The 15,083-nt window shown below is 34.8% G+C and overlaps 1 protein-coding gene across 3 annotated transcripts in view; it reads right to left on the bottom strand.

Annotated features, from left to right (window-relative positions):
* The window catches only part of ATRNL1 (attractin like 1), a 1,155,405-nt gene that overhangs the window by 125,156 nt on the left and 1,015,166 nt on the right, over positions 1-15,083 (bottom strand). For all 3 annotated transcript variants that reach the window (XM_074295693.1, XM_074295689.1, XM_074295690.1), the window contains one exon: positions 9,514-9,628. In XM_074295693.1, coding sequence (XP_074151794.1) covers positions 9,514-9,628 — 115 coding nt within the window. The remainder of the gene's footprint in view (positions 1-9,513; positions 9,629-15,083) is intronic.

Here is a 15,083-nt window from a genome sequence, read left to right as displayed (position 1 = left end):
AGACACAGAGAGAGAGAGAGACAGAGACAGAGAGAGACAGAGAGGGAGAGAGAGGGAGAGAGAGACAGAGAGACAGAGACACAGAGAGAGAGAGAGACACACAGAGACACAGAGACACAGAGAGAGAGAGAGACAAAGAGAGAGAGACAGAGAGAAACAGAGAGACAGAGACAGACAGAGACAGAGACACAGAGACAGAGAGACAGAGAACATAAAAAATGTGCTCAAAATATATACAAAGCAATTGAGAGAGGTGTATTGTAATAACGTCTGGGAAGACCAGGAAAGACTTTACCTAGAAAGTGATATTTCAACTGAATTTTAAAGAAAACTAGGAATTTTAAGACAGTTGAGAGGAGGGAATACATTTTAGGCTTGAAGGTAGTCACTTCCAAAGCCCAAAGGCAGGAGATTGTATAGCTTTTGTAAATCAGTAGCAAGGAGGTCACTTTCACTGGCTTATATGAGGTTTTACAACCGTGGCATTTTCCTTGCCTCTTTATTTTCTCTGCCTTCTTAAAATATTTTGTATACTTCCTCAGTCTCTACAAAGCTATCATCTCAGTTCAGATCCTCATCATCTCCTTTTTTAGACTATTGTAATAGCTTTCTCCCTTCCTGCTCTGGCTCCAGTTTCTTCCCAGGCCAATCTACTCTTTATCTAGTTGCCAAGGTGATTTCCATAAGTTATGGATCTGACAATATCATCCCTTATTCAATAAACTCCAATGTCCTCCTATGACCTCCTGAATCAAGTATAAAGTTCTCTGTTTTGGCATCTATGACTTTTCACAACCTTGGCCCTTTCATTTCCAATCTTTTCTCTCCAAGTATCCACAACTCTACAAACTAGTGATAATGTTTGGTTTCCTTTTCTTAGCACAGGAGACACCACTTCCTATTTCTGTGTCTTTTGGACTGCCCATCACTCTAAAGTGCACCTCCACCTCTTGACAAGCTTGACTTCTTCCAAGATTTAGCTCAAATGTCCTATAGTCTTCTCAGTCACTTGAGCCTTTATCTAGAAGGTTACCTTTTCTCTTTTTGACATCTATTCTTTAAATAGTGTAATAACCTGTTTATTTTCACCTTGTACTCCTCACGAACCAAAGTATATATGCTCTTTGAGAGAAGGAATTGTTTTGATTACCTTAACATAGTACCTGGCATATAGGAAGTCCTTAATGAATGCTTCCTGACAGATTGATTTTTGTATAATGGAACTGGAAGTTAGTTTGGAGCCAGGTTGGGAAGAGATTTAAATTTAAAGCCTTTTTAGTCTAAATTTTATCTAAAAAGAAGGAAGAGTCTCTTGGAAGCAGAGGAAGTAGTGCCTCCTAGACATGGAGGATATTCAATCCAAAGGTAGAATGATAGGAAATGGAATGTCATATGTGAGGAATAGAGCCCAATTTAGTTAGCTCACACAGTGAGGGAGAAGCAATAATGCCCAATAAGACTAAAAAGATAGTTTGGGTCCAGGATTTTAAAAGTTAAAGGAATTTATATGTTATCCTAGAATAATAGAAGACCCCTAGAATTAGGAGTTTCATGATTAAATTTGCTCTTAATGAAAATTAACTTGGCACAAGCATGTCGAAAGTTTGAAATCATAAGATATTTGCCATACATTAAGCAAGGATTGATTGGGGCCTAAACAGAGGAAGTGATTATATGAGGAGAGACAATGATGGGAGGGATTTTATGAAAAGGAGAAAGGCCAAGACTTAGCAAGATTTAGATGGAGTAAGGAAAAAAGGAGTTAAGAATTGAGTTGGCAAATCTGGGAAAGTGGAATGATGATACTGCTTTTAACTGAAAGAGGGAGGCTTGGAAGAGGGGATGGTTTAGGGGTGAAAATAATGGGTTCATTTTAAGAAATGTTGAGTTCAAAATATCTCGAGAACTAATTAGTTTGAAATTTGTAATAATCTATATTTACTATGAAACTGAAGCTCAGGGGAGAGACTGACCCTGGATATACAGACCTGGGAATCATCTGCAGAGAGATGATACACATGCCTAAGAGAGCTGATGAAATTACTTAAAAGAGAATTTAGGAGATGAAGAGAAGAGAGCCTGGGCAGGGCAGTGGAGAAGGAATTTTTGAGATTACTTATAGGGCATGATGAGCTAGCAAAGAAAATGGAGAAGCCATAAAAAGTAGGAAGCAAACTTGGAGAGAGTACTACCGAAAAACCTAGAGATGATACAGTGTTTAGTAGGTTGTGGACAGTATCAAAATAATTAGATAGGTCAAGCTATACCAGGAACTAAAATATCCTGCATCTAACCTAACATTGTATTCATCTAAAGAAAGGGATCTGAAAATCTTAGCCTTACTAATAACATTGTGGCATCCAGAAGAGTTCAAGCCAAATAAAAATACCTATTTTAAAAAATCTAAATGAAATCACAAAAACGTAATTTTTTGGCATGGCATATTCTGGCTATTTACATTTATACCTTAGATGGCAAAATTAATCTCTTCCTTTTTAATTACCATGAAAAATACCCAAGTATCAAAATTCACATTCTTTACTCCTGGAGCAACAGCAGTGCTTAACATTTTTTTATTTATGTTTGGAAAGAACCCTATTTTAGTCCACATTTCATCTTAATGTTACTGTAGAATGCCCTGGGACCTCAATATCCAGGGGGACTGTAGACTTGCTTGTTGTTTTATACTGCCTACCACGCTAGTTAACATCCTACCTTTTCCATAGGAACGTCATTCTTTAAACAAAGTTCAGGTCAGAGAGGAAAGCGAACAGATGCCTACAGCATAAATCCCACACAGAAATGGAGAGGGTTTAGTATCATTGGCTGCATTTACTCTTAGGAACAGTGGGAGTGAAGCAGCAGGCAGTGCACTATGATGGGGATGAGCTGAATGAGCTGAGCTCCAGATATGCCGAAAAGCTGGCCTAATATGTTGGGGTTTTTCCTCTTTAATTTGAGATTAATAGCAGCTGAAAAAGACCTACATAGATAGTTTTAGAAAAAAATATGAATTACAGTAATAACACCTCAAAGATGAACTGGTGAAGGTACTACAAAGGACAACTTTTCTAGCTGTCCTTTGGATTTTGAATAGAATGGAATGAAAATCACTGAAGAGTAAAAATGAAAAGACTGACCAAAATTCAAATAATAACTAGACTGATATAGTTGAAATGTCTTTAGATAGGAGGAAAATCCCTAGAACAAGCAAAATGAGCCCGTAGAATTCTTTTTTTTCAAAAATTACAAGCTGCAGAGCAGTTAAATGGTGCAGTGGATAGAGTGCCAGCCCTGAAGTCAGGAGGAGCTGAGTTCAAATCTGACCTCAGATATTTAACACTTCCTAGCTGTGTGACCTGGGGCAAGTCATTTAACCCCAATTGCCTCAGCAAAAAAAAAAAGTTTAAAAAAATTTCCAAGCTGCTAAAAACTTGCAACAAAACAAAGAGGTATCCATTTCTTTTGCTTCATTCTTATGCTATCATTGGAATGCAGTAACTGAGAGCAAAACCATTTTATCCATAAAGTATATTTCTGACCTTTCCTTACCAAACTTTTGTATTTTTAACTCATGACATTGAAGAAAGGGCATGATCTTCCCTATTGCAACACTTCAGAAGGGAAATGGGGAATAGAAATATTTGAAAAGTATTTCCTTGCCTGTGTAAGAGTAATCAGAAACTGTATTTTACTAAAATTATCTTACAAAAGCAATATGTTTTCAACTGAGATAATACAAATTCCAAATAATTCAACAGATCTGTACAAACAATTTATGTTTCAAACCCATAGTTTAAGAAGCTTTTCTCTAGGATGGCATTTTAGTGGGGAGGTAAAGGGTGGGATGGGGGAGGGGTGCTGAGCAGGGTTAAGTGACTTGCCCAGAGTCACTGATTACACAATGGCATCCTTTGAGCGAAGGCTTTGGAGTCCATCCCAGATCCTTGTTTGCCTGAACTTTATTTGATAACAACAATTCACCTACTGGTCATAAAATAACTTAGGATAATTTATTTTCACACTTTCAAGTTTTAAAATAATATTTGAACCAAATGTGATTATTTGTACATTGAATAAGATGAGAGAGCTAAACATCTTTGTTTCTTTTATTAAAATGAAAAAAATAAGCTAGATAGATGGTGGTCATTAATTAACATGCTGAGTGTTTATTATATACTATACACTAGGATACAGGCAAATTCTTGTAAAAGCATAAAATAAAGATCTCATAATCATAGAATCAGAAGAACATTGAGTTAAAGATGGAAAGGATTTCCCAGGTCAATTGGTCCAACCTCCTCTTTTTACAGAAAAGATATTGCAACATGGAGAGATTAAATGATTTCCCAAGGTCACACGACAAAGAATAGAACCATGAGTAGAAGTCAAATTCTTAACATATTTTACTTAAAGTTGATTATTACTGTGTAGTTAACGGAGTACTTTTTTCTTTTACAAATCTTGGATCATGTTTTACTGAAGTCTTCATTTTATAATATCTATTCAAATATGAACATTTATATGAAATGGAAAATAATCATCCTCTTCTTTACAAACATACCCCTATCTGGTCTGTTTAACAAAACATTCTGAAGGTGATGATGATATTAGTAATGTTCTCTCTGGGGATGCTGCTAGATTTCCAAAAGAAAAAATGAGAGATTTAGAGAGCTTGAGAATTTTCCTATCCATATAAAATATATCTCATCAAGATTAGTTTTAGTCTAACAGACATCCAATCCAATGCAGGTTTTTATTGAATACCTACCACATGCAAGACATAATTTTTTGGGAATGTGCGTGTGCGTGTGTGTGTGTGTGTGTGTGTGTGTATGTATGTATGCACTAAGTGAATAATTCTGTTTCTTTTGTGTTTTGACAATGGAGGTTCAAATATGGATATCAGGAAACAAGTAGGGCTTTATTTTTTTTTTCTTCTTTCAAATAATTCATTGATCATTTAAATAATAAGAGCTAAAATAATACAATGGAAAAAGTAATGGGTTTGGAGGGTGTGAGTAGTCAAGTTCCAATTCTCCCTCTGTTATCTATATCCAAGTGATCTTAAGTAAGGTTGGCCTAAGTGGACTTTAAGGTGCCTGATAGCACTAAATCCCATGACCCTATGATCAGCATTATATAACCAAGGACTATCATTCTGGACAAAGTCTTTTTCAGAAAAGCATGTATGTTTGAATGATACTAATTAGTGTACCTTCACTATACAGTCTATAATTCTCCCCAAATGCCAATTTAGTCTAATAATACATTACCTAAAAAGAGGTAGAATTAACCAGTTAATAAGGCTTGGAAAATGTGAAGTAGCCAAATAACTGCATTGTTATTCCGCTCATTTTCATTTGTCAGAATTTTAAAGGTGAAGGAGACAGAGTATTGGCAATCGTCTTCCCTCTCTACAGCAGTGAATTGTATTGTAGTGTCAGGGGTCTAGCAGAACTTGGATGCATATAACACAGACCTGTTTTCATTAATGGAAGTGTTTGCTTTGGATCCTATCCCAGTTTTAAAACAACATTTCCATTAGCTGAGCACAGTATCTACAATTATCTATTTTATCTGACCAGGGCAAAATCACTCTAGATGCTGTGCCCAGTTTTACAAAATGATGCTGAAAGGAGAACAGTAGGGGACCCATTCAGATAAAAAGCAAATCCATTTCTTTTGGACCACTAACCAGTGGTCTGCTTGTATACAAGTACCTGTAATAAATACCAACAAAGATTATGAATGCATCCATAGTCCTTTGCTCTGATTCAGTAAAGTCCCTCCTCTGATAACAATATCTCTATTCAAAATTTTAGACCCTTTCTTTTAAGGTTTCACATTTTCATATTTCTTATGGTAGTATTATGTAGAACAGTGAAATAGGGAAATGTAGGAAGAAGGTCAAAACAAAGGAAAACACAGCATAAAATTCTAATAAGAGAAGGAGGTATAGGCAGGATGATGAGATCATCATCAATTACCTTTATTGGAAACCTTCCTGGAACACAGCTTTCTATTGCATGCTTAGAAATTGAAGGGTAAAGAAAATTGATTTTAAAAAGTCCTTGCCCTCAAAACGCATGCATTTCATTAAAGTTGGCTAGGGAAAGCAATCAGGAAATAGAATAAAAGGAAAAAAGAACCAAAGAGAAAATGGCATGCCTCCGGATATAAAAACAAGGGCATGCCTTGCTTGACTTTTGATTGAAGTCCAGCTACATAGCTACATAGTCAATGTTAATGAAAACCTATGAACACAAATAAAGGATGTATCCCACCAGATCTCCATCATGATATTGACAACCTAAGGACATCAAACAGTTGGTTTTTATTAGTCTCCAACTATTAAAAAAATCTATTCTTGAGGCAGAGGCAAGATGGGGAGTAAAGGCAGGAACTTGCCCAACCTCTCCCCCAAACTGTTCCAAATTCCTTTAAATAATTATTCTAAACAAATTTTAGAGCACCAGAGCACCCCCCCCCCAAATGGAGGAGAACATTTCCAGCTGAAGTCAACATAGAAGCTCAGCAGAAAAGGTCTGTGACACTAGAGTGGAAGTCCCAAAGCTGGTGCAGCCTCAGACCCAGACCCAGCCTGGCCCAGCATGACCTCTGAATCAGCGTGGTATTGGTGGCTTCCAGACTTCTCAGCCCAGAGACGCCAACGAGGACCTGGAAGGTCAGCAGGAAAGGTCTATAGAATGAGAGGGAAAGCCCTGTGCCCAATCCCAGCTCAGGCCAGCCTAGTCCCAGCTCCAGCTGGGACCCCAGCTTCAGTGAGAGGGGACTTCTGAATCAGCAGCAGTGCTGAAGCCTTCTGGCCCACTCAGCTCAGGGACACCAGGGAGGTCTTAGAAGGTCAATGGAGAGAGTCTGGTGTGCAGTCCCAGCTTGGTCTGGCTCAGCAGAGCCCCAGCCTTGGCCAGCACACTAGATCTTACAGCTACCTTGGGACAGGGACACACCTAACAGCTCCAGGGCAGAAAAGAGTGCTAGTGGTCAGATTCCTAGAAGAACCTCTGAAAACAGCTGCACAAAACCTCTGAGGCTTGGGATAGTGCACCCTCCTCTATGGAAACAGAGTTAAAAGCAAAGTAATAATCTAGGAACATGAGCAGAAAACAACAACAACAACAACAACAAAAAACTTGTCAGAAACATTATTATGGGGACACAGAAGACCAAAACACATACTCAGATGATAAAATCAGAATTCCAAAGCCTCCAAGAAAAATAAGAATTGGGTTCAGGCCATGCAAGAGCTCAAAATGGACTTTGAAAATCAAGTAAGAGAAATAGAGGAAAAATTAGGGAAGGAATTGAGAGAGAAGCAAAAGGAAATACAAAAAACCCCCAAAAAACTAATGAGCAGAAGAATGGTGGGAAAGGAGGTACAGAAGCTCAATAAGGAAAATAATTCCTTAAAAATAGAATTGAGCAAATAGAAGCTAATGACTTTATGAGAAATCAAGATACAATAAAGCAAAAAAAATTGGAAAAACAGAAGAAAATGTGAAACATCTCACTGGAAAAATAATTGACCTGGAAAATAGATCCAGGAGAGATAATTTTAAAATTATTGGTCTACCTGAAAGTTATGTCCAAAAAATTAACATGAACATCATCTTTCAAGAACCAGAGGATAAAACAGAAATTGAAAGAATCTACCAATCACCTCCTGAAAGAGATCTCAAAATAAAAACTCTCAGGAACTACTATAGCCAAATTCTGTAACTCCCAGGTCAAGGAGAAAATACTATAAGCATCCAGAAAGAAACAATTCAAGTATAGTGGAGCCACAGTCAGTATAATAAAAGATTTAGCAGCTTCTACATTAAAGGACTGGAGGGCTTGGAATATGATATTCCAGAGAACAATGGAGCTAAGATTGCAATCAAGAATCACCTACCCAGCAAAACTGAGTATAATTCTTAAAAAGAAAAGATGGTCATTCAATGAAACAAAGGATTTTCAAGTATTTGTGATGAAAAGACCAGAGCTGAATGGAAAATGTGACTTTCCAAATATAGGACTCTGGAGAAGCATGAGGGGGTAATCAGGAAAGTGATATCATAAGGAACTTAATAAGGTTTATCTGTTTACATTCCTACTTGGGAAGATGATACTTGTAATTTATTAGAAAGGTCTCATTGTGGCAGAAGGAGTATATATAGGCAAAGGGCATGAGTGTGACTTAATATGAAGAGATAATACCTTTTTTAATGATGAAATTAAGGATTGAGAGAGGAATGTACTGGGAGAAATGGAAAGGGAGAAGTAGAAAGGTGCAAATTATCTGCCATAAAAAAGGAGATAAGATAAAGGTTTTACAGTGTAGGGGAAGAAGGGAAGGAAAGGGGAGTGAGAATTGGCTCAAATAGGAAATAACATACATACTCAAGAGAGGTATAGAAATCTATCCTACTCTGCAGGAAAATAGATGGGACATGGAATATGGGAAGGGGGGAATGATAAAAGAGAGGGCATATTGGGGAAGGGGGTGGTCAGTAGCAAAACAGGGATATGGTGAAAGGAAAGAGAATAAATGATGGGAAATACAATTTGCACTAGTAATTGTTTAAAAAAAATTGAAGCAAGTTTCTTTGATGGAATATTCTTATTCTCTGGAAAATGAGCAGGATGCTCAAAGAAAGCAAAAATAAAAATAAAAACAAGCAAACCTGGAAAGTCCTCCAAGAAAAAAGTGAAATATATTGTATACAAAGTAATAGCAATGTTTTGGGATGACCAACTGCAAATGACTTTATTATTTCTAGTGGTGCAATCATCCACACCTACTCTGTAGGGCTTCTGTTGAATAATCCTATCCAAACCCAGAGAAGGAACTGATGAAGTCTGAATATAGATTAAAGCAAAACATTCTCTATTACTCTCTCCATCTCTCTATTTTTAACTTAATTTTTCTCGAGGGTTTTTATTTTTCATTATGGTGGTAGATCTATGTTTCCTTTTACAACTTGATTTTTACGAAAATGTTTTGCATAACTTCACATGTAGTTTCAAAATTGTGGGTAGGGTTAAGGGAGAGAACCTAAAACTCAAAAATATTTTTAAAAAATCTAAAATCTTAAAAAATATAAAATTTTGTTTTGAATATAACTGGGGAAGTATTAAATAAATAAAAAATAAATAACATTTTAAAAAATCTGTTCTTGAATATGGGTCTTATATATATGCTTGCATATTTAGTGCAAGCAAAAATGCAAATAGGTAACCCACAGGGAAAAAGATCTTGTTCTGACTAAGAAGTCCTATGTGAAAAGTCCTATGTTCTGAGCTACTCTGGGATATTTCTGTTCTTTCTCATCTGTCAAGAAGTTTTATACTCTAGATTCAAGAGACATCTTGGCCTTTTTAACATACAGCATTCAGTGTAGTAAAGAGAAGATTCTGTTAGTTTGGATAAGCTAAGGGATAAATAGGATAAGGCAGACTGCCTATATTATTCATCATTTACTTGGAACATATTAATGCCCATCTTACCTGATTGACCAGGGGGTGGGACACCTGATGGTCCTCTTGGAAGACAGAGAAACACAGTCAGAACTGCTGCTTTGTTTCCTGCACATGGTTCTATGGCAATTGGTTTGGGTGCACCCTGGAAAAAAAGATTTATTTTAATCATGCATTATTATCTTATAAAATATACATATACATACATATATATTTTTATTAAGCCAGTATAATATAGAAACAAAAAAGGCTGGACTTGAAGCCAGGAGGATCTGGATTTAAATAGTGCCTTTGACACTTGACTAGGTATGTCATGTAACTTCTCTCTCAGTTTTCTAATCTAGAGAGTGAGTGCAATGCAATGCTTGCATCTAACTAGTAAGGGTATTGTGAGGCTCAAATGACATTATCATCATCCATTAGCTAGTGCTTTATATGTAGTGCTTTCAGATTTGCAAAACTTTTTACATGTTATTTCATTTAACTGTCTCTACAAGTCTGCAAGACAGGTGCTACCATTATTTCCATTGCAGAGTTGAGCAGGTTGAAGCTATGCAAAGGGCTTGCCCAGAGTAAGACAGCAAGAAAGTTTCTGAAGCAGAATTTGTAGTCTTGTCTTCTTATTCCCCTCTCTTGCACTCTTTTCCCCTGACACTGAGATGCCTTGACATAACTCATATAATACATGCAGAATATTTGGCAAAACTTAGGGTGTTTTATAATTGCCATTCCTGATTATTCTTTTAACCTTTATAAGATTCTAAAATTTTTCTCATATATTTAGCCTGTATTCTCAGTTGGATTCTTTTTACATAGGATTCTGTTGTCTACTTCTTTGCATTCCTAGCTAGCCCCAGTATGGTGTCAAGTGCACAGCAGGTAATAAATAAATATTTGTTAAATTAATTTTACTCTACTCCATGTGTATTTAGTTGAGCTACAAATTGATGCGAGTAAGTGATTTCCCTCCATTCTCTTCTTTAGCCGGTGACATACTAAACAACACCTCTTATCTAATTAAATGATCACAAGTCTAAAGGACTCTGTTGGCAGGTTTTTATGGCAATTTATTCAGTGACATACATATTTAATAACTCCCCAAATGCATTTATATTAAGAATATGCCTGCAGGAATCAAGGGGATTGCATGGATGTCTTCCCATGGAAACACCAAAGGAATCATGGGTTAAATACAATACCACCTTCCTTGCTGTGAGGGTATAATTTTAGCTTAGAGATGGTGATTGAGGTAATACCATTCAAGTTACTCTGCATGAATTACCCCAGGGAGAAATATCAAAGTCACATCTTTGGCTAAAGACAAAATTAGGCACAAGAAGAAAATGATTTTGCTTTAATTACTGGGATTAATGACTTGTTTAGATTTCTCCACTGATGCTAACTGACCTGTTCAGAAGAAACTTAGCTACACAGGGCTATTCACCAATATCTGTTAGACTGCTGCAGTTTCCAGAAAATTTAACAAAGGAGACATTAAAAATAAAATATGTCTTTCTTCATGTAAAATTTAGACTGAAATTTTTGGTGACAATAGTTTTTATGTGGTTATAAAAGGATGTTCCTTTATAGCAGCATAAATCTCAGGTTTTAAAAATTATCATTATGCAGACACAGTTTTGGAGTTTTTAAGATAAAGGCCAGTGACCAGTAAAGAATTGCAGGACATAAAAATTTTTCTGAGAAAATGTGAGGTCTGTAACTACCATAGCTTACATTTTGTATTAAACAAAGCATAGGTATTTTAATAATCTGAGCAACAAGTGTTTAATCTTTAGTAGCTTAGTTTTTTAAATATTTAGTTCAGAATTAGAATAAAATTATATTTCTTCTTTTATAATGTATGAGTAGGCATATGTATTTAGAAGATATATTTGTCAGAATCTGAGGCAAAAACAGAACACATTGTTTTGAATCATAATTAAGGCTTATAATTACATGAAAAATCATATATAACTGTCAACTAAATAAAAGGGAATAATATATTATTAAAAGAAAATATATGATAATAATTTCAAATGAATGTAAAAATATAATTAATTCAAGTTTTGCTGTTTTAGGGCCAGGAATGTTTCATTTTTTCTTTGTTTCCCAAAACCTATCACACTGTTTGACACATATAAGGCACTTAATAAACACTTAAAAACTGAATAACAAATATATTTGTGCATGACTTGAGAGTTCTCTTATATACTATTGATGTTCTCTTTGTGTTATAGTCTTTTGTGTATGATAAAGTATAAGCTCTATGGGAGGATGGTGATTTATTTTAGCATACATTTTTAGTTGAGACCTTCTTGCATAGAGTATACATTTAATAATCATTTTCTGAGTTACACTAAATGCCCCTGATATGGAAAAATAACCACTGATTCTACTTAATCAGACATTAATAAACAATAATGTTATTTCTACCTTCATGTAGCACTGAATATCATATTTGAAATAATAATGTTATTCATACACATGTGACAGTGATCAGGACCAATTGTATGTATTCCCTCTTTGTCCCTTACAGGGTATGGATCTTTGTCTGAAGGCTACCTCCTAAGGAAGTACCAGATATGTACTGGTAAGGGTACCCTTCTTATTGGTTCTCAATAACTACAAGTACTTCCAAGGGGAATGGACTCTAGTTGGAACCACGTCTTCCCCATTAGAATATGAGCTCCTTAAGAACAGAGATTATTCCTTGTAGAACAATCTGTGCTTGTAGTTCCAGTGACTAATACAAAGCTTTACAAATTCTGCATTTTTTAAATAGGCAATTAGGAGAGAACACGGGACTTGGAATAAGGAAACCTGAATTCAAATCTGGACTCAGACATTTACTAGATGTGTACTCCTGTGCAAGTCACTTAACTCTGTTTGCCTCCATTTTTTCATCTGTAAAATGAACTGGAGAATCAAATGGCACATCACTCCAGTATCTTTGCAAAGAAAATCCCAAATGGAGTCAGGAAGAGTCAGACATGATTGAAAATGACTTAACAACAAAAACAGTAATAAAATCAAACTGAGATAACTCAAAGTTTTTGTTCAAGTGTTTTCAATTTCTTGAGAAACTGAATTTTCCCTAGTTTAAATCAGGTACTGATCTCCTAGAAGTGAATCTCTTTAAGAGTCTATCATTTAGAAAGGTATCAGATTTTTGGAGATGGAAAAGGCCTTAGAGGTCACAGAATCCAACACTTACATTTTGCAAATGAGGAAGTAAGTCCTTCAAAAGAGTAAGTGACTTGATCAGGATCATAAGTGACATTGAAAAAATAAGTTGCAAAACTAGGATATTAAAGCAGATTCTTGCCCCCAAAGTTCAGCTGCTTCCTTATCCTCCAACTGAAGGAATACAATCCTATAATGGAAGGTGATGGAGGACAAAAGGGAGGTAGAAAGATATTTATTCACCAATCCTTTATAGTGTCTTTATATCTTGAGAACAGTCTAATTGGAGTGTTTTACATTCTGAATTTGTGCATGGATCTCTGAGAGCATTTATGTTTTAAGTATTTTTTGTGATGGATGAAATAAAGGTTTAATACCTAATGTTTGTTTTGTACTTTCAAAACCTATTGGAATTTAGATGCTCTGTTACCCATATTTGACAATCTAAAAAAGAGATATATCTAAATTTCTTTGAGAGATGATTCTAGCTATCTAGGTGGAAGTACCAAACAAACAAATAAACAAAAATAATTCTGACCCACTGGAGGTCAATTCCTAGGATATCATAGATACATGTGAGCCTTATGGACTTTGAGGATAGAGGAGAAAAGTGGGATGAGGCTGTTGCTAATTACAGATAAACAAAAATAAATAATATTTATGACTAAAATCAAAGCTGTATAATTTGATAATTTGATTGTTATAAACAAACAAACAAAAAAACAACAACTGAGAAATAAAAATTACTCCATGTTTAGGAGACTTGGAATAACAAATATGGAAAGTAGAAAGTTATATGTAATTTCTCAACCTAATTTCATATTTAAAAATTTTTGAAATAAAGGATTTTAAAATATTGAGTATTTTATCCACATTAAGAGAAATAACTAATAGAGTCTGAATGCAGGCTAAAGTATATATATATATATATATATATATATATATATATATATATATATATATATATATATATATATATATATATATATATATTACTTTCTTTCTTCTTCATTTTTTTTTTTTGCAGGAGGACAGGATTGTGTGTTTATGTGTCTTCTTTCACACCATGCTAATAATAGAAATATGTTGTGCACGGTTGCACATATATAACCTATATCAAATTATTTACCATTTCAGGGAGGAGGAAATGAAGGGGGCAGGAGGAAGTTGAGGAAGAGAATGAGAGAATTTTGAACTCAAAATATTAAAAAAAGAATGTTAAAAATTGCCTGTAATTGGAAAAAATAAAATATTAAAAATGAAAAAAATACTGAGTATTGATCAACTTTTTTTTATGTACAAGGGAAAAGGTGATAGAGGAAAAATGTGACAAATAGCCTATAACACTTAAAAGCGAAAAACTTAGAGACAGCAAAACTCTTTGCAATATATCAACAATTGAAATGGCCATAAAGTGGAAGAGTAAAATGTTGTAGTCCTGGGCAGGTCAATAAATAAGAGACTCTTGGCAGCCACTTTAACTAAGATTCCCTTCAAGATAATTATGTAATATGTACCTATTATTATATAGATCATATTTATTTTTATCTAACAAAATTTTCATAAATGAAAATTAACAAAAGAAATATTATCTGCTAATTACAATAAAAAAGTCATTAGTACTTTTCTATTTCAAGCTCTACCTTAATTAGTGTTATTCAGGGGTTGAAAGTATTTTACAGAATTTTAATACCAAAAGCCATTTTTTATCATTTAATTTTGCAACAGAAAAGTATGGAAAGAAAATAATATTTTTGATAACCCAAGGTTTGTTGATTAATAAAAACAATATGATCATGAATCAAGTTCATTTCACAATGATATAACCTGCTTGCCAAAATGTGTGATTATCATACATTTTCCATGGTTGCCTTTGAAGGTGATAGGTTTGCCTACAGCACTTAGCAACCAGGCTCTGCTCTTAGGCATTGTCAGGTCTGGTGAGCAGAAAAACAACCAGTATTAAACAGTGCCAGAAAGAATCAATGACAGTTTTACAATCAGTAGCCTTTGTATTAAGCATAAATTTCTTTTTACAAAGTACTTACTCAGTTCATTTTGGTGGAATATGGATTTTATTTTATTTTGTTAATAACCAGTATTTTATTTTCATATCCTCTTTTTTGGCATATACAGTATGCTTAAACAATGTGGGTATGGATTTCAGCATGTAGTAGTTAATTATACAAATGAATGACCAGAAAACTTGCTGAGGTTTTCAGTGTATTCCTTAAACCCTTTAGTAAGTGTCTTCTGAAAACAAAACCTGGAAGCCTTCAGATACTTTCCCACTGAACTATTGCCATTTATCACTTGCATTTGGAGTATAAAAAAGGTAAGCTCTAGTGCTATTCCTTCATAAAGTATATTCTGACTTCCTCTTTGGTTAAAGTTCTCCTCCTCTAATTTATTTTAAC

This window comes from Sminthopsis crassicaudata, chromosome 2, assembly GCF_048593235.1.
Source record: "Sminthopsis crassicaudata isolate SCR6 chromosome 2, ASM4859323v1, whole genome shotgun sequence".
Lineage (NCBI taxonomy): Eukaryota > Metazoa > Chordata > Mammalia > Dasyuromorphia > Dasyuridae > Sminthopsis > Sminthopsis crassicaudata.
Note: the sequence above shows the minus strand (reverse complement) of the source record. Positions and strands in the feature narration are given on the sequence as shown.